Source organism: Ambystoma mexicanum, chromosome 1q, assembly GCF_040938575.1.
Source record: "Ambystoma mexicanum isolate Mex_15411 chromosome 1q, UKY_AmexF1_1, whole genome shotgun sequence".
NCBI classification, from domain to species: Eukaryota; Metazoa; Chordata; class Amphibia; order Caudata; family Ambystomatidae; genus Ambystoma; species Ambystoma mexicanum.
In genome coordinates, this window is record NC_090922.1 from 1,505,580,430 (window position 1) to 1,505,601,056 (window position 20,627).

The 20,627-nt window shown below is 53.0% G+C and overlaps 1 protein-coding gene across 4 annotated transcripts in view; it reads right to left on the reverse strand.

The window, feature by feature from the left end:
• Window positions 1-20,627, reverse strand: part of ST3GAL3 (ST3 beta-galactoside alpha-2,3-sialyltransferase 3) — a 1,489,309-nt gene that overhangs the window by 884,825 nt on the left and 583,857 nt on the right. For all 4 annotated transcript variants that reach the window (XM_069642409.1, XM_069642406.1, XM_069642407.1 and 1 more), the window contains one exon: window positions 6,654-6,696. In XM_069642409.1, coding sequence (XP_069498510.1) covers window positions 6,654-6,696 — 43 coding nt within the window. The remainder of the gene's footprint in view (window positions 1-6,653; window positions 6,697-20,627) is intronic.

Below are 20,627 nucleotides of genomic sequence, written 5' to 3' on the forward strand. Positions count from 1 at the left end.
CTCTACTACTTCCAGCACCCCTCACCCCCATTTATTGCATACTAAGCACTCTGGGTATGATGTCAGATCCTGAAGAGTACTTTCTGAAACAGCCTGGATAGGACCCCTTGCAGGAGGCTTACATTGGACCAATCCTCTGTGACATTCTGCCTTTTGTAAGGAGAGGACGCCCTCGCCTTGGTTCATCTTTGGACTCTCGCAAGAACAAGGTGGGTTCACTGGACGTCTGTGGGGGATACAGCCTGTGCCCATGTCCTCTGCCATCGAGGTGAAGACAGAAGACATCCAAGCTCTGCTCTCGAAGCATCTCCAGGGAACAGTGGGGGTGGGAGGTCTGTTGGACCAAGGCCTCTCTGCTGGTCCTTGCACTGAAACCCGTATCCGGCTCCCTGGAGGGGACGGACCCTCTGTATATGCCCGACAGCTTCCCGGAGTGGGAGTGCAGACCCACCGACTCACCTTGTCCCTGGAGACCTTGGATAGGGTTCCCAGCAGCTGGAATGTTTTTCATCACCTCAAGACATGAGCCAGTATGATAGTCCTCGGCGCAGTTCGAGCAGCTTAAGGACCCACTGTGCTGCTTCTGTAACTGCACACATCTTCGAATTGCTTACCTGCCTCTCAAGACATCCAGACGCGGCTTGAGCCATTGACGCAGGCAGCCCAGTTTCAATGTGGATCACCGACTCGACTCTGCGGAAGCAACTGATTTGAACGTCAACTTGACCTAGCAGAAGATTGGTTTGACGCCAATTCGGCCGGTGCCTCAAACTGTTGGAAGCCATCGATTTGCCCGTCTCGAATGCCGACTCAACCCAATGAAAGGCCACACTAGGCCAATTCAGATGCAACTCGCCAGTATGGCCACACAACACTCTAAATCGGCTGGTTTGCAGTAAAAACACCTAGAAGCCCAATTCACTCCATGGAGTAAATAAGAACTAAAGCTACGTTAAAGAGGCCCTGCCAGTGCGCGACTGGAAGGGACCATAGTGGCTTTTGATTGGACATTTCCAGAGTCAGAGTATGAAGAAACTTTATTTCGTAAACTAAACCCAAAACAATTAATCCCAAAATACAACAACAGTTCATCACAGCTCATCACAGTTCATCGCAGCTCATTGCAGCTCATCACAGCTCATAAAGATAACAATATAAGATTTTCTTTTATTCTGGATCCATTCTACGAACGCTGCTTGGGTTGCTACCGCCCGCAGCTCATACCCCTCCTGAAGGCCCGTCCTCAGCCCACGTTGCCAAAAGCGTCCGAGGTGCAGTACCGGTCGGACTGAGATCACCCGTGTTTTAGCCAGTGTGTGGAGGTTAATTGGCGGCACTGCCCACCCCTGTACACCTGCAGAGCAGTAGTCGTGTTGTCACATCCTGGTGGATCGGTATCAGGTAACATTATCTCCAATAATATCGCCATATACGTCAGGAACGGCCATAGGCGATGATATTCGAGATCATTTATGGGGTTAATGGGTGGGGGAATTGCGGGGGTGTCCCCCCGTTCCCTTTAAAAATATATGGGGTTTGCTGGGGTGTCCCGCGCAAGTTCCATGGGTTAAAATCACTGCAGAAATATGGCGACATTTTTGTATGGCGATATTTTTGTATGGCGATATTTTTGTATGGCGATATTATCACATGGAAGCGGTGGTTTACTAGCGGCAAGTCTCAAGACAAGCAATTGGTCGCTCTTCCCGAGACCTGCAATGCTTACCTTCCCCAGACTAATGAGCATTTACACAGAGGCAACCAATCTCCACACATGTAGTACACCCCACCTGGAACTATAGCACTAGACCCCAAGAACCCGAGTAGCAGGGGCGCGAAAGAACTGTGTGAAAGAAACCACACTTCCAGTACGAACTTGACAAACACGAAGGAACTCAAAACTTGAAGTGAGCTTATGGTTCATGCATTCATGTAGGATGAAGTTCTCATCACACGCCCTTTCACAAGGCTTGACCAATAAGGTGCCACTCTTCCAGGCTCGAGATTCAGAAATGCACGCGATAGGCTGCTCAAAGCCCGCGGCGGCCATGCGGCTACTGGCCTCTTGCTCGTTTAGGTCAATGCTAACAGGCCTTGGCAAACGTGGACAGATTCCTTCCAGCTAACTCAATGAATACAAGTGGAGCCTTTCGTCCAAATGGCCGCCTTTTCTCTAGAGATGATGTGAGGTGAATCACTTTCTCAAGTTGTGCTTAGAACTCGGACTGCAAGTTCCAGCATGCATCTGTGCATTGATGTACACGTTCTCAATGGGCTCTGGGAACTCTGGCTGCCACTTTTCATGTAAAGTAACCCTCTTGACGCTCGCTTGTCCAATGTAGAAATCTAGGAGTTTTGGGGACTAGTACAGTGCTACTTGTTGGTTTTATATTTCAATGGGTAGGGCACTACACACTCCTTCTCCAACCGCATTAATTGCTTCCTTGTGTAGCCCACACTTCTGCGCTCATTCTCGCGAGATAGCTGCATAGCTGCATGTCTCTTGCTGAGTTCGACTGCTTGGGTGCTCTACAGTCTCCAGGCAGGCTTATGTCTGCACAACAGGTCCCTTCAGGCTCCCATCCACTTAAACACAGTTAACCCCCGGTGTTACTGCTCCATTGGTTTCGTCCATCCACGGTCGAGCGGCCCTATTACCTGGCTATGGGCAGCGAAGACAGACTTTGGATTGCGGGCTACAGTATGGAGGCAACTTTCCTGCCATAGGGTGGATCCAGGCTGCTCGCTCTTTAGGGAGCAACAGCTGCTACCCCTAAGCTTGCAATGGACTGATCCTGGAATCAGTGGGGCACACAAGATGTGTACTGTTAGTACTGGTATCCTGCGGGATTCGGGGTACTGGATCTTTTAGAGAAGCTGAGGTTTTCCATGAGTGAAAGGCTTTAAATAAGGACTCCACTCCACGCCACATAGTGTCAGTCTTTCCCATTTATTGAAATGAGTGGAAAGGGTAGTTGTTGGCAGGTGTGCCATCCTCACGGCTAGGTCTATAGATTTAGCTTCTCTGGAAGGAGTCCTGGATGCTGGGATTTTAGTGTCCAAGACAGGGGCGTTGCTAGGGGGGGCTAAGGGGGCTATAGCCCCTGATCTTTTGGTTGTTGCCCCGGATAGAATCTCAGGAGCTACAGCCAAAAGACTAGCTAGCCCCCAGTCCCAACAGTTCCAACATCAGCTTAGCCCCGGGTCTTTTCCAGACCTAGCAACTCCCCTGGTCCAAGAAGGTTTTTACAAAGTTCTTCTGCTGTGGCAGGAGAGTGAAAGGAGTCAACTCATTTAAAAGGCGTGTTCTTGTGGCAGTGTGATTGTACAACCTGTTTTGAATTTCCAATATTGGAGAAAGTGTCATTTTGCATCCAGTCTGGCATTGCTGCCATGGCGCTCTCCATGTAATGGGATGTGAGGCGCTGTGGTTGACTGATCGATGCAGAGTGTGCGTCTGCGTCCTCGAGGTGACTCCATGAATCGCCGCTGTAGTATGATGGGCCAGCTGTGCAGATCAATGTACAAGAGAAGCACCTACCACTGTGTTATTACAGGCGGCTTCACAGTTTGAGATGCCTATAAATAGATTTCTCTATTTATTTATTTTATTTTGCATTTTTAAAGTGCTCAGACTGCCCGGGGGCCTCGAGGAGTTGTTACAGGGATATGTCTTAAGGTTTCTAAACGCGGACCCGGGGATCGAACCTGTGTTGCTTCATGTCGTCTTGTTTCCATGGCGAGCACGTTGCCGCTGAGCTATCCTCCCGAGACAGGAGGATAGCTATGTTCACACTGGTCATGTGGTGCCATTGCTGGTAGCTCCACTTTAGCTTCAGGCATCGGTTGCCGGAACCTAAAACACCAAATCATCCCACATTTGCGCGCATGCTCGCAACTTTGAGCTTTGCTATGCCCCCAAGGTCAAAGGGCCTACCTCCCTGCAGCTGACTCTACTCAATGTGGCGCTGGCCTGTCCGTGCCCATGCCGCGGGGAGGCTATGTGTGCTCATCAGACCACTGCTGGCCTGTCCGTGCCCATGCCGCCGGGAGGCCATGTGTGCTCATCAGACCACTACTGGCCTATCCGTGCCCATGCCGCCGGGAGGCCATGTGTGCTCATCAGACCACTACTGGCCTATCCGTGCCCATCCCATCAGACCACTACTGGCCTGTCCGTACCCAGGCCGCCGGGAGGCTATGTGTGCTCATCAGACCACTGCTGGCCTGTCCGTGCCCATGCCGCCGGGAGGCCATGTGTGCTCATCAGACCACTACTGGCCTATCCGTGCCCATGCCGCCGGGAGGCCATGTGTGCTCATCAGACCACTACTGGCCTATCCGTGCCCATCCCATCAGACCACTACTGGCCTGTCCGTGCCCATGCCGCCGGGAGGCTATGTGTGCTCATCAGACCACTGCTGGCCTATCCGTGCCCATGCCGCCGGGAGCCTATGTGTGCTCATCAGACCACTGCTGGCCTATCCGTGCCCATGCAGCCGGGAGGCTGTGTGCGCTCATCAGACCACTGCTGGCCTGTCCGTGCCCATCAGACCACTACTGGCCTGTCCGTGCCCATGCCGCCGGGATGCTATGTGCGCTCATCAGACCACTGTTGGCCTATCCGTGCCCATGCCGCCGGGAGGCTATGTGCGCTCATCAGACCACTGCTGGCCTGTCCGTGCCCATGCCGCCGGGAGGCTATGTGCGCTCATCAGACCACTACTGGCCTGTCCGTGCCATGTGTGCTCATCAGATGCCATGTGTGCTCATCAGACCACTGCTGGCCTATCCGTGCCCATCAGACCACTACTGGCCTGTCCGTGCCCATGCCGCCGGGAGGCTAAGTGCGCTCATCAGACCACTGCTGGCCTGTCCGTGCCCATCAGACCACTACTGGCCTGTCCGTGCCCATGCCGCCGGGAGGCTAAGTGCGCTCATCAGACCACTACTGGCCTGTCCGTGCCATGTGTGCTCATCAGATGCCATGTGTGCTCATCAGACCACTGCTGGCCTGTCCGTGCCCATGCCGCCGGGAGCCTATGTGTTATCATCAGACCACTTCTGGCCTATCCGTGCCCATGCCGCCGGGAGGCTGTGTGCGCTCATCAGACCACTACTGGCCTGTCCGTGCCCATCAGACCACTACTGGCCTGTCCGTGCCCATGCCGCCGGGAGCCTATGTGTGCTCATCAGACCACTGCTGGCCTATCCGTGCCCATGCCGCCGGGAGCCTATGTGTGCTCATCAGACCACTGCTGGCCTATCCGTGCCCATGCCGCCGGGAGGCTATGTGCGCTCATCAGACCACTGCTGGCCTGTCCGTGCCCATGCCGCCGGGAGGCTGCGCTCATCAGACCACTACTGGCCTGTCCGTGCCATGTGTGCTCATCAGATGCCATGTGCGCTCATCAGACCACTGCTGGCCTGTCCGTGCCCATGCCGCCGGGAGGCCATGTGCGCTCATCAGACCACTGCTGGCCTGTCCGTGCCCATGCCGCCGGGAGGCCATGTGCGCTCATCAGACCACTGCTGGCCTGTCCATGCCCACGCCGCCGGGAGGCCATGTGCGCTCATCAGACCACTGCTGGCCTGTCCGTGCCCACGCCGCCGGGAGGCTATGTGCGCTCATCAGACCACTACTGGCCTGTCCGTGCCATGTGTGCTCATCAGATGCCATGTGTGCTCATCAGACCACTGCTGGCCTGTCCGTGCCCATGCCGCCGGGAGGCTATGTGCGCTCATCAGACCACTGCTGGCCTGTCCATGCCCACGCCGCCGGGAGGCTATGTGCGCTCATCAGACCATTACTGGCCTGTCCGTGCCATGTGTGCTCATCAGATGCCATGTGTGCTCATCAGACCACTGCTGGCCTGTCCGTGCCCATGCCGCCGGGAGGCCATGTGCGCTCATCAGACCACTGCTGGCCTGTCCGTGCCCATGCCGCCGGGAGGCCATGTGTGCTCATCAGACCACTGCTGGCCTGTCCGTGCCCATGCCGCCGGGAGGCTATGTGCGCTCATCAGACCACTACTGGCCTGTCCGTGCCATGTGTGCTCATCAGATGCCATCCACTGCTGGCCTGTCCGTGCCCATGCCGCCGGGAGGCCATGTGTGCTCATCAGACCACTGCTGGCCTGTCCGTGCCCATGCCGCCGGGAGGCTTTGTGTGCTCCACTGCTGGCCTGTCCGTGCCCATGCCGCCGGGAGGCCATGTGTGCTCATTAGACCACTACTGGCCTATCCGTGCCCATCCCATCAGACCACTACTGGCCTATCCGTGCCCATGCCGCCGGGAGGCTATGTGTGGTCATCAGACCACTGCTGGCCTGTCCGTGCCCATGCCGCCGGGAGGCTATGTGTGCTCATCAGACCACTACCTAACACAGAAATCATGTGACAGAAAAAGAGGAGGCACCATAGTGCGAGAGCAAAGACAGAGCCAGAGACGCTGCTTGGTCTGAAGAGCTGCAACAGGCCAGGCACCAGGTAGACCAGAGGACCCGTCACTTTGTCCCTCAGATGCCATTATTAAAAATGCATGTACACATGACAACAGCACATATATAAAGGATGCAAGGCATGTGAAATGGGATAATATAAAGGTGTGAGACACAGAAAAAGTTCAACAGCCCCCATCAAACCCAACTTACAGTTTACTGTCCAGCTGCAGCAGAAAGCCCTGCTTGTCGTATTCTGCAAAACAAAGAAAGAGGACTCGTGAGTAAGGGAGGACGGCAATCGCCCTGCCAGGTGAGAAAGTGCTATAAGAGACACATATTCACACCCCTCTCCAGTCAGAACATGAAGCACGGAGAGCGCCACACATGCAAAGGTTCACAGAGTGCTTTAAGTGGGCCGGGGCCTGCCAGGGCCTGTCGGGGCCAAAAAGCGAGGCTGTTCCGGGGCCCAACCAGGACCAGCCGGCCCCACCACTTCATGGTTGGTCATTGTCCCGCCATGGCCGTGACGGGAGATGAGCAGCCGTCATTAAGTACGGCAGCTGTGACTGACAAAAGTGCAGGGCAGTCGCAGCTTCGCTAAAACTAGTGTGCACGAAGCTGTGGCTGGCTGGCACTTGTGTTAGTTACAGCTCAGGAAACGCACTGCATCTCCACCATTAACACCCCTTTGTCTCCACTCCCTGTTGTGCCTTTTACAGCTAAGGCTGACTGTAAGAATTCCGTTTCAGCCGTGCACTGTAACAGGCACAACAGGAGTGGGGGCAAAAGGGTGTTAATGCTCGACACATTAACCACATGGCAGAGACATTAGCTTCCCAAAGCCTTCACTTCACCAAAAGCCTGTTTCATAACATGACATCCTCTGTAGCCCACTAACGGGTTCCATTCTGTGTGGTAATGATGGATTAATGCTGTGATCACTCCCCAAAACTGGAACTGCTGTCTACATATCAGCTATACTATTCGCTATAGCATTTCTACCCCCAAACACTTCAATACGTCGGAAATATCATAACATCCGTTTTCTTATTTCACTGAACAAGAACCGTGGCTTCAAACGAGCCCAAAGGACACCGGGTGGAAAACCATGACCAGGAAAAAAATAAAACTGCCTCCAGAACCACACTGGGATTTAGGAAGACAGTACTTCTGGTTAATGGACACACTTTGGTCCCCAACCGAAGCAAAGAAAATGAGTGATCCTAGAGTCTGTTATTACCAGTTCCCCCTTTAGGTTCAGTCGCCACTGTTAGGCAGAATCCTGTGCAGTGCCCTTAGGGACCACTACACACAATTAAGACAACAGGTGGCAATACAAGTTTTACCTTTGGTACAGGCCTGTACTACTAGGTTATAGTGGTAGCAGTAGCGGAGCAGCCAGGCTTATCTCAAGAGTATATGAGCAGTAGCAGAGATTACACAAACGGACCACAGTTATTGTGACTCAAGCAAACACCGACTCAAGGTTTCAGGTAAAAAAAATATAAGTACATTTATTTTTAAACCATCTGTTATAAAACACAACACTTCTATTAATTCAAAACCACATGTAAAATGCACTAGAACCAACCAATTCACTTGGTACAGTATAACTCAAGGTAAGTATCCTATCTTTTAACGGACCGCTGTTGTGAAACAAAAGACGTTACCGGGAATACATATGCGATCACTTTTTGACAGTAATGACAGTTCGGTCTTACGAAAGATACGCATATCTGCGGAAAGAAATATTACCGGGGCAAAAACACACTTCGCACCTGAGTTAACCAGAGAGAGTTGGGGGCAAAAATCATAGGCAATACTTTTGTCAGGGCAGACAGAATCAGAGAACACTCGCTGATAGAAATACAAAAGTCAAGAGGCCCGGAGCCAGTGTCAAGTGGAACCGGGTTCCTGTTGTCGAGGATCGCACAGTCAGACAGTTCAAAATTCAACGTTGCCAGGAGTACTTGGATATTGTCAACAGAGGAAGCAAAAGTTATAAGAAGGAGGGAAGATAAGGACAAGCCTTGGATGAAGAGAAAAGGGATTCCCCCCAGCTCCTCGAAGCAGAACACAGTACCTTATTCAATGAAGAAGCTGGTGCCACAGCAGTTGTTCCTGGTAGTTTGCTGCAGACCAACGGTTCCTGGTGCTTTGGTCGTGGTGACGAGAAGGAGGACGTCTGGAGGGGTCTGCACTACTCAGGGATGAAGCCAGCAGCAGCGACGGTGAATAAAAGGGGCGCTCCTTAAAAACAGGAGAGGCTCTTCAGATGGCTATCCGGACCACTACAGTAGTGTGCAGCGATTTCGACCACGAAGAGGATGCTCTGGCTGTGGAAGATGAGCTGGTTGACCCCACCAAGCTCAAGGGAAGAAGACTCCGGATTGGATCTTCTCTGGTCGTTGAAGGTAGATAGCTCAGGACTGCAGCAGGGCTTCACCGGGACGGGGTAGTTGCAGCAGCCGTCTTCTTCTCCGCTTCTCTTCGGTTCCTTGTAGTTCCACTGGCGACTCTTGACTTCCAGCCCAAGAGTCCTGCCTTTATGCGAAAATCCCCCATTCACACAGCCTGGCTGTCAATCATGCAGCAGGGGGGTGGTCAAGCCCAGACAACCACCTCAGCCAATCATGGCAAAGTGCGCCTTGGGTTTCATAGGATACCCTGTGCAGGGGGTGACTACACCCCTCCCTCACATTCAGCCCACCTAGACACCCAGGCGCCTAGAGGAGGGCTTATTGACAGAAGCCCGCCAAAAGACGGTGAACAAAGAAGGCAAACCTGGTTTGCCGCGCAAAGTAAAACACAAGAAGTAATGGCGTATAAACCCGACCGGAGCCAAAAGAAAGAGTATTTGGTCAAGCGGGTTTATGTTCGAGGCTACTATAAAAGCCTAAAACAGTACCACGTTTATATAGTATAAATGCGGTAAGAAAAGTTAGGGTAGATACCGCTGCCACCAGCCAAGTCTAAATGTTAAAAGAGCAAAATCGCTCTAGGAGGTACAGATAAAAAGGGGTAAGAATTAACCCTTTCCAATACTCCATGTAAGATAGGGTGTACTGGATCTGTGGTTAAATGACTATGTCAAGTTAATGGCAACTTTACCCTTTTCTGTGGGACAGTAGTCAGCCCCAGAAATGGAGTTGGTGGAAAGTCTAAAAGACAACCCTGTGTCACTGCACTGAAGGTGCTGTGTAACACACAAAGAGTGGGGCGACTGAAGTGGTGTACTCCAGAGTCCACAATCACAAAAACAGATGAGACACATAGCAAAACACAGGTAAGAGTGGGGGAAAAGCTCACACTCTTACCAGGTGGAAAAAATAAACTCCAGAAATCCAGCAAAGCTGCTGGGGAACTCACTAGGTAAAGGAAATTAGCCATTGAATAAGAATTCTCCCCAACAGCCACTCACGGAGACTGGTATATAATGGCTCGGCAGTGATTAAAAGTGCATGGCAAAGCGCTTGAAGTACCCTTACCCTCTTTCACCTGCCCAAAGTGTCACTTAAGGGTAGCATTAGCAGTCTGTGACAATGGTACTCTATTCTAGCATAGAGACAGGACATGTGTTAAGTGTAGTAGCCACACACAAGGAGATTATATGGGCTGTGGCTTGGATACCAGGCACAGATCAGCAGCCATAGGAACAAGGTCCAGTGTAGACGCAAACACAGATTAGACATCACAAGGATTGTGTATGGAGCAGAGCTTGTGCTTTGAGTTACTGTGTGAGTGTAGAAGCCACGAGGAAGGTTAATGTCGCTGGCATGGACAAGCCCCAGAGACGTGGAGCAGTTGGAAAGGTTTATGTGCTATAGAGGGCGGGGATTAGAAGCTATGAGCAAACCGCCATCAAAAAGGCAACCGGTCCCATTTCAGGTGTGAAATGACAACCGCTACTGGATTCTATGATTCCTTGACTTTGCATTCTGGTTCTTGTAATTTCTGCATTCACAAGAGGGGACTCAAAATAATCTCACATGGAGGAGACGCCACTGTACGCGTGGGGCTACACTGCTGTATACTGTAGCATTATATCGCACTCTGTCGCCACTTACTACACCTAAACTTTAAGTGCTGCAGATCAAACACAGTGCAATTAAATGATGTGCCCAGGACCACACGTTTTGGTCATACCAGCAGTGTTGCAGTATGCATTTAGTTATGTAGACAAGACCACCCCTGTTCATTTTGACATGCTCTTTTTTGGGCCACGCCTTCAAGTTTTAGGCCATGCCCATCAGACAAGCCACACTCCCAAATGAGCCCCCCCCCCTCAATTTCTTACAGCACTGGGTTCACCAAGGACCACTATCACACACGAGCATCACATTGGGAGCAAGAGAACAGTCGCATGACACATTTATTCCTCACTGCAGTGTTAGATTCCCCATATTAAATGCCTAATCTAAAAAACACCTGTGTGGAAACTCACAATAGTGAGATAGAACTACAGCATAATGGCCCATTAATGTTAACCCTTACAGAAAGATGTGTAATGTGGCTGCACAGAGGGGAGTTTGCGAGAGGAACATCAGACGTTCCTTACGCCAGTGGTCAATGTACTCCTAGTCCATAGCGTCCTTTCCCCTCTACTCCTGGAGCATCTCTAAGCTTATGACAGGAAAAGGCTCTGCTCAGCTGAAAAGAATTAGAGGCGCGTCACTTTAAGGGAGACTGAGCGCATCGATGCCCGTCACGCACTCACCTGGCGCTCCACTGTGGGCTTCTTCTTGGACTGAACATACATTGTTTTGTGGGGAATGTGGCACGGACATATGTGGGACTATGGACTAGAAGTACATTTGTCACTACGTCCCATCCCGTCCAATCCTGTGAAGAAGTCCCATTAGGTTATCCATCCTTAAGGTATCCAGTAAAAATTTCGCCAACAAAAATGTAGTCATTGAAAAACTCTGGGCTGAATATACCCCAGCCCCGAAGAAGTGGCCAATCACCAAAATGCATCTGAAAAGTAGCCAAAGATACAGAGCTGCCGGGCTCAGAAGGGTTTGGTGGGCTTCTGACTGCCTGGTTTATGGTTAAGGTAGGGGTTAAGGTAAGAGCAGGGGTAAGTTCAGAGAAAGGATTTTGGTTAGATTAAGAGTAAGGGTTTGGGTGAGTGGGGCTGGTGATGTTGGGATTTGGTTTGTGTTTAGGGTAGATGAAGGTTCGGGAAATATTAGGATAAGGGTTATAGTAAGGCTAGGGCTAATAGAGTAATGGTTAAGGTACGTTTTAAAGAAAGGGATAGGGAGGTTGGTCAGGGCTGGAGGTTATGGTGTAAGGGGATAGGGCGGTCGGTCAGGGCTGGAGGTTATGGTGTAAGGGGATAGGGCGGTCGGTCAGGGCTGGAGGTTATGGTGTAAGGGGATGGGGAGGTCGGTCAGGGCTGGAGGTTATGGTGTAAGGCTATGCAATTTGTAGCAAGCCAGTGATGGGGTTGGAGTTAGGATCACTGTTCCTTTTCCATTTAGTATTACACCATGCACGGTGTAATACTCAATGTTGTCCTCGACTCATGCTGGCTTTAGGCTAGGCAAGATACACCGTCCCAAGCAGCATACATATGTAACACTTAGTTCATTCTTGCGCAGGTCTTACTGATTGGAGCCTTACACTTTTGTAGTCATTTTCTATTTATTTGGTGTTTCAATAGAGTTGCATGAAAATAAAATGCTTTAGCGCACTGGAGGTTTAGTTTTCAATAAGGATTCAGGGTAGAATGAGGGTTGTAAATAGGCATGGTGTTAGGTTTAGAAATGTACTTAGGGTGATTCTGGATGTTTCCTTGGATGTTTGGGTCATTGTTTGCGTTGCAGCCGTGGATATGTGTGTTTTTGGCAACCTTATTACAGGCAACATTTTGTACACTTTGAATTGCATTCATTGAATTACTACTTTTCATTATACGGCCTTTTGCGGTCTACATTTTCACATAACTACATTTTCCTGAGGCCATTTTCACACAGAACCATCCTTTAGGTCTCGATGGTCGTGCGGGGTGCTCTGTCATTCAGGGCTGCATGCCGGCAGTGTGATGGCTACCTGGAGGTGGCAAATGTATTCTCCTGAGGCCTTCCAAGTACCCAAGCACTGGCAGTGACGTGGGCTCAGCAGCTCCAGAGAAGAAGGCCTTTTCCTCGCCACCACTTAGGTGTGTACATCTTAGCTGTGGAAGAAAACTCATTGACATACATCAATGCTTGGCACCACCCTCACACCTCCACCTCGAGAGCACCGCACAGGCTCCTGGTTTAAGGATAAACCTGCATTGGTGTATTCCGGGTGGAAACTGCAGTGTCCAGAAGATGCAGGGAAAGAACGGGGCAGCTCAGTGAGTAGCTAGAGAGCCAAATCCCCACTGCCGCTGGACAGGGCAGTGGGGTTGGCGAGTCCTTTAAACCTTCTTCCACTGCAATACCCACACCACGCTAAACGAAATTGGCTACAGAGGGACAATGAGTGGTGTGTGAAAAATGACTGTCTCCCTAGCTAGTCACAGGGATCTGTCATCCAGGTGGCCAGGAGACGGCCATCGATATTGGATCCAGTTCCTGGGGGTGGACCAGTGAGGGAAGTTCACCTGGCGCGGGGGTCCTTGGGGAGTGGGAGACCGACAGGTGAGATGCGTATCCCCCATATTTCAAAACCTTTTCCCCATCCCACCATGTAGGATATTCCAAGACCCTGCCCCCCCTTCCAACACGAACACTTTCGCACAACACGAAAGACAACAGACTAACACCAGAGCCGTTTACCGGACTATCACCAGAGCCGTTTACTGGACATGTCCCAATACAAAGGTCAGACAAAGTCAAGCAATTGGCCAGAATCACACACACCTGACACGCTTTTGCTTCCCACAGGGATAAAATATTGAGCACGCTAGCACAGGATGAGCAAGACTACCACACTAGAGATAGAAAAAATCATCCTCACCCTCAAACCATCGAATTGCAAAGGTGATATCTGCCCAGCACAGCTAATAAAAGACGCCGCTAGAGATTTATCACCGTTTATTTCCAAACTTGTCAACTCATCCTTCGGCCACAGGCATCATCCCAGCTAATTTAAAACAATCCTGGGTGCTCCCGTTGCTCAAAAAGCAAACTCTTGACCCTCTCATCCCTACTAACTACCGGCCAATCACAACAGTTCCATTTCTGTTGAAAATTCTGGATAAAGTGGCCTATACACAAATTCAAAAATACCTTGAATTGCATAAACTACTAGGATCTAGACAATCTGGCTTCCGCCCACTACATGGAACGGAAACAGCCCTTATCGATTTAAAGACCCAAATAGACGATTTGAGAGATCAAGGTAAGACAGCCCTCCTCCTCCTACTAGATCTCTCAGCTGCGTTTGACCATGTGGACCACAAGGTCCTCTGCAGACACCTGGACTCTGCCGCTCACTTCTCCACCCAAGCTATCAGTTGGATATAATCCTTTCTGAGTGATCGAACTATGAGAGTTTTTTCCCCATGAGCAGCAGCAGACCCTATACCCATCACCTGTGGAGTCCCTCAGGGTTCCTGCGTCTCCCCGACTCTATACAATATATTCACCAAACCTCTGTTCGATGATCTGGACAATCTTGGTATCACCTATACTAACTATGCAGATGATACACAGATTCTCCTTCCACTTTCTGGGGATCATAACAGGGACAGGGCGGTGGTGAATAGAGTGTATCTTATCATTCAGGCATGGATGGCCACTCATGGTCTCTGCCTGAATGATGATAAAACAGAGTTGATCATTCTGGGTACACAAGCCAATATTAACAAATTAGGCCCGGACTACTCAGCTTTCAGTATGGAACAAGTTACTTACCTGTAACTGTTGTTCTCCAGCATGGGTCTGGCATGGATTCACATGCTCATGAATATTCCCCGTCGTCAGGCTGGGAATCCTCGGTAAAGAAAAATCAGTATCAGTTTCGTTTCTGATCTGTCTTTCGTAGTAGTAACCAATCACTGATCTCTGCGTCATACTGTCCCCAGCCAATGACTGCCCTCTCCCTAAGCCCCGCCTCTGGCAGCCATCTTCAGATTTGGTAGCACGTGAAGTGGCAGTATGACCAAGTGAAGAGCCGCAGAGGGGTAGGCGGGAGGGTTCGCATGTGAATCCATGCCAGACCCATGCTGGAGAACAACAGTTACAGGTAAGTAACTTGTTCCTTTTCCAGCATGGGGTCTGGCATGGATTCACATGCTCATGAATAAAAGAATACATAGCAGTACACACATGCACAACCACGGGAGGTGGCAAAGGCTCAACATTAAGTATTATATCCAAAATCAACATTAAGCAATTCTTACCTCTTCACCAGGCTCACCTTAGGCAAACAGGTTGCGCAGCACTGCTTGGCCGACCCTGGACTCCTCCCTGGAATCCCGATCGATGCAGTAGAATTTCGTGAAGGTGTGCGTCGACCTCCAGGTAGCAGCCCTGCAGATGTCCAGCAAGGGCACACCAGATAGGAACGCCGTGGTAGCTGCGATCGCTCTGGTGGAATGGGCTCTCGGAGGGCCAGGCAGCGGTCGGTTTGCCAACCGATGACAGTACATGATACAGCCGGAGAGCCATCTGGAAATGGAGGCCTTCGAGAGAGCCTTCCCCTGATTGACAGGTCCAAAGTTCACAAAAAGTTGTGACGTCTTCTGAAAACACTTTGTGCGGTCCACGTAGAACTTCAGTGCTCTAGCCACATCCAGCGAGTGCAAAGTCCTTTCAGCCGGCGACGAAGGCGACGGGAAGAAAACAGGCAACACCAAGGGTTCGTCGAGGTGGAAGTCCGACGGCACCTTGGGCATGAAGGAGGGGTGCGTACTAAGCACTACCCTCGTGTCGTGAAAAGTCAAGTACGGGGGCTTGCAGGAAAGGGCCTGGATCTCTCCCACCCGTCGTGCGGAGGTGATGGCCACAAGAAACGCTGTTTTCCACGACAAGAACTTCAACGGAGCCGAATGCAGAGGCTCGAACGGAGGTCCCATGAGCTTGGTCAGCACCACGTTGAGCTCCCACGCCGGGGCCGGAGCCTTCACCGGCGGGAACGATCTGAACAGTCCCTTCATGAATTCCTTCACCAGACGATGAGACCACAAAGACGTCCGCCCCGTGGTTCTGGTGTATCGGGAGATCACAGCAAGATGAATCTTGATGGACGCGTGCGCCAGTCCAGCCTTGGCCAGTGTCAGTAGGTACGGCAGTAACTGGGGAGCCGTAATCCGTAGAGGGTTAATCTTCTGTGCGTGGCACCAGACAGAGAACCTCTTCCATTTGTGTCCATAGCATTTAAGAGTTGAGGACGCCCTGGCCTTTGCAAGAACCTCTCTGCAGTCGGCCGGTATGTCATAGCCTCCAAACTCTAACGCTGCAGGAGCCAGGCCTGCAAGTTCAGCGACTTCGGGTCGTGATGGAGGATGGCGCCTCCTGACCTGGAGAGAAGATCCGCGTCCACTGGCAGCTTGATTGACAGGGACGCTGACAAGTCCAGAAGGTCTGGGAACCATATCTGCCTCGGCCACGCAGGTGCGACGAGGATCATCCTGCACCGTGACCTCTTGAGCTGGTTGATGAGCCGGATCAGCAACGGCAATGGAGGGAACGCGTATAGAAACAGGCCCTCCCAGGGGAACGAGAAAGCATCGCCCATGCTCCTCGGCTGGGGAAACCTGCTGGCGAACCTCCGGCACTTGGAGTTCGTCGCCAACAGATAAATTTGGGGTGTGCCCCACCGTCGGAAGAGGCGGTCCACTAGATCCTGTCGTAGTTCCCACTCGTGGCACGAGCCCAGCACTCTGCTGAGCGAGTCGGCGATGGTGTTTTTTATTCCTGCCAGATGAAACGGCACCAGAAGCATCCCTTGGGCGACGGAACAATGCCACAGATCCTGCGCCTCCTTGGACAGGGCTGGGGATCTGGTACCGCCCTGCTTCCTGATGTAGAACATGGTGGTGGTGTTGTCGGTGAAGATCCTCACCACCTTGCCCTTGAGGGACGGAAGAAAGGACCTGAGGCCGAAAACACTGCACGGAGCTCCAGGACGTTGATATGGAGGGACTTCTCCGTCGGAAGCCAAAGGCCTCTCGCTTGCAGATTTTCGGTGTGCGCTCCCCACCCTTCCAGGGAGGCATCTGTGGTCACTGTCTCCTGGTGGCCGGGGGTCTGGAAGTCCATGCCCGCCGTCCGATGCGCGCGGGTGCCCCACCACCGGATCGCTCGTCGGAAACTCTCGTCGAGTGTGATCCTCTCCTCGAAGCTGCCCGTCATCTGGATCCAGCGCGCATCCAGGAACTCTTGCAACGGGCGCATCCGGAGCCTGCACAGGCGGATGAGATAAATGCAAGAAGACATCATTCCGAGGAGGGACTTGATGGACCTCACCCTGGCCGCGTCCGCAACCAGCATCCGCTGCACCTTGCCCAAGATGGCCCTCGTCCTTTCCTCCGACGGAGTGGCCAGAAGCGACACTGTGTCGAGCTTCGCTCCCAGAAACAGTGCGTCTTGCACGGGCACCAGGTGGGACTTGGCGTAGTTTATGGAGAATCCCAGGTCCGTGAGTAGTTGGACGGTCCTTGCCGTGTGCTCCACGGCGAGCTCCTTCGTCTTCGCTCGGATGAGCCAGTCGTCCAGGTAGGGGTAGACGTGGATCCCCTCTAGGCGCAGCCGCGCCGCCACCGGTGCGAGGCACTTGGTGAACACCCTGGGTGCCGACCTCAATCCGAAGGGAAGGGCTCTGAACTGGTAGTGACGCCCTTGGACCACGAATCTGAGAAACTTTCGGTGTCCCTTTAGGATGGGGATATGGAAGTAGGCATCCTCCAAATCCAACGACGACAGGAAATCGCCCTCCTCCAGTTGACCCAGGACGTGTTGGAGGGTGACCATCCTGAACCTCTGTGCCTTGATGAATTTGTTCAGTCGTCGTAGGTCCAGGATGGGACGCCATCCTCCTGTCTTCTTCTTCACGAGGAAGTATCTTGAGTAAACTCCGGAGCCCCGAAGCCTCTTTGGGACGAGCTCGATGGCGCCCTTCCTGAGCATCGCCCTTACCTCCAAGAGAAGTTGAGGGACGTGATGTTCCTCCTGGCCACAGGGGGGACGCGCAGGCACCTCTTTAGAAACTCGAGCGCGTGACCCTGAGCCAGGGCGTCCAGCACCCACCGGTCGGTGGAGATGGACTCCCACACGCTGACGAAGCTCGCCAGCCGGCCTCCCACGGGGGTGCTTTGGTGGGGGCCCGACCCCACGGCCGGTTCAGTCCTGCTTCGACGAGACTTTGCCGCCTTGTCCTCCTTGGCGACGACGGCGGGGTCCGCCCGACTTGCCTCGTCCCCTGTAGGCTTCCCGTGACGACGAACGGGCCGCTTGACGATAGGTGGAAAATCCGCCGCTGGAAGCTTTGGAGGCACCCTGTTTGCCTCCGCCGCTCCGAAAGGGCGGCCGTCGTTGCTGGAGAACACCAAGAGCCTGGGCCGTCTCCGTGTCCGCCTTGATGGCCTGTAGGGAATCGTCCACTGTTTTCCCAAACAGGTTGCTCCCGTCGAACGGCATGTCCAAGACTCTGGTCTGCACGTCCTGACGGAAGTCAGTAGTTTTGAGCCATCCACGCCGCCTAAGGCACACGCCGTTGCCCAACTGGCGAAATCCAGTGTCCGCGATGTCCGTCGCTATCGTAATGGCGTGGTCCGACGCCACTTCTCCTTCCTGCAAGATCTCTAGGGCCTCCGACCTCTTGTCGTCTGGTAGGAAGTCCAGCAGGGGGGTGAGTTTGTACCACAACTCCCTGTCGTAGCGGGCTACGATAGCCAAGGCGTTGGCAGCCTTAATCGTCGTCGCTGCCGATGAGATGACTCTGCGTCCCATCGTGTCCAATTTCTTTCCCTCGCCGTCCGGCGGGGAGGTTGACGTAGAGGCCGCGCACCCCCCAGCTTTCTTCCTGGCCGCCGCGGAGACGACCGAGTCCGGGGTCGGCTGTCCCCGAAGGCACAAGGGGGCCGCGTCCGGGACCCGGTACTTCTTCTCGTACCGACTCCTTCTAGCCGGCGTTGTGGATGGGTTCTTGAGGAGGGCGAGACCCTCATCCCAGATATCGTCCAGTAGAGGTACAGCGAGGACCGTCTTCCTCTTGGTCTTGCGCCGTTTTCTTCTTCTCTTCCGGGCAGAGCTGGAAAAGCTCGGATGCCCTGGCGATCATGGCGTGAAACGATCCAATCTCGTCGGGCGGGGAATCCCGGGTGGGAGGTGACGACGGGATATCCTCGTCGTAAACCTCGTCGTCAGTACCCGTCGCGGCCGTGTCAGTCCCCGTATCATCCCCACGTGTCGTGGACGGGGAGGAGGGCTGAGCAGGGCGCGAAGGTTGAAAAGGAGGTGGAGGATGAATCCTTCTTCTCTTAAGAGGAGGGCTCCCAGAAGGGCCTGGCTCCGGGTCCCCCGTCGGGAGCGGTTCCTCCGTTGGTGGTAACGGCAGTCTCGTCCTTATCTCCGAGCATAAGGACTGTATAGCCAACAAAATGGCCGCCGAGTTGTCTTGCGGCACTGGTTGAAGGGGTTCCGACGGGCGATTAGGAGCCCCGTCGGCACCCTCGACGTTCTCGTCATCTCCCACGTCGGGGTCCCTCCCGACAGGATGGTCTTCCTCCATGCCAGCGCCGTGGCCTAAGACTTCGATCAGCTCCTCCTCAGAGGTTGAAGCCGAATCCACGACGACCTCCTGCCCCCCCTTTTTCTTCTCCGTCGGAGGTTTCACGGGGGTCCTGTCGATGGGCATGAAAGAGGACTCCCTCTGCGGTGGCAGGGAGATTCTGGGCCCCAAGGTCGCCACCACTGGTGTAGCCTCCACAGGCTGAGCCAGGGCCGCCGCGACTGTCTCGATAGAGGCCTTGGCCGGATGGATCAAGGCTTTCACCACCTTAGGTGCGCTCACCGCCTTCTCCTTGGGGGGAGGGTCACACCTCGCTCCCCCTCCGATGGGGCCTTCGAGCACGACCGGGGTCTCTCCAGGAGCTTCGCCGGGTGCTCGGCCTTCCTCTTACCCGAGCCAGAGCGTTGGCTCGTGGTTGATGGCGCCGGGGAGGATGCGCCCTGCCTGGCGCCCGTAGAGCTCGACCGTTCGGCGCTCCTGGTGCCAGCGGACTCGCGGTGCTTGGCCTTCTGTTGGACCACCGTCGCCGGGGCGCCCTCAAAAGTCTTAGAAGACCGCTCGGACTTCTTCTTCTTCTTCTCGCCTGACGGGCTCTTTCCTTCCAGCCAGTTGGCGAGACGCTGATGGCGGTCCTTCATGGTCCGCTCCGACATATTGCCACAAAACGCACAGTCCTTCTCCACGTGCGTCTTGTCTTCATGCAGGCAGTAAAGGCAAAGGGAGTGTTCGTCCTCCTTAAAAAGACATTCTGAAGCTGGCATCCAGGGCAGACCCTGAACAGCTTTCCGGGCGTCGAGCTTCCCTTCTCCTGGGCCATGCTCGAGAAGGGCCTGAGAAACTTCTGAAGTCCTCCAAAAGCGTGGCTCGACGAAATCTTCACCCTTGAGGGGCGTAGAAGAATCCGACACGGGTCCCCGTTGTTCGGATAAAGAAACGGTGGAGCTTGAGGCTCTTTTGACAGAAAAAGAGAACATTTTCCTAAGAAAAAGCGTGAAAAAAGCACTAACGCTCGAGAGCAATAGCACGAGGATCCCAACACTTGAACGTGCGGTAAAATTCTGAAGATGGCTGCCAGAGGCGGGGCTTAGGGAGAGGGCAGTCATTGGTTGTGGTCAGTATGACGCAGAGATCAGTGATTGGTTACTACTAAGAAAGACAGATCAGAAACGAAACTGATACTGATTTTTCTTTACCGAGGATTCCCAGCCTGACGACGGGGAATATTCATGAGCATGTGAATCCATGCCAGACCCCATGCTGGAGAAAGATGGAAATGCTATCAAAGTCTCGAGGGAAGTAAAAACACTCTGTTTTTACCTTGATTCTACCCTGTCCTTCACCAAACAGGTCAATTCCCTAGCTTCCACTACTGCCTACACTTGTAAATTGATAAGAGCAGGCAAGCCCTTCCTGTCCAATACCAGTTGCCTAATCTTGGCTAGAGCCTTAATACTTTCCCGACTCGACTATTGCAATGCCCTTTACAGCGGTGCCAACAAAGCCACTACCCAAAGA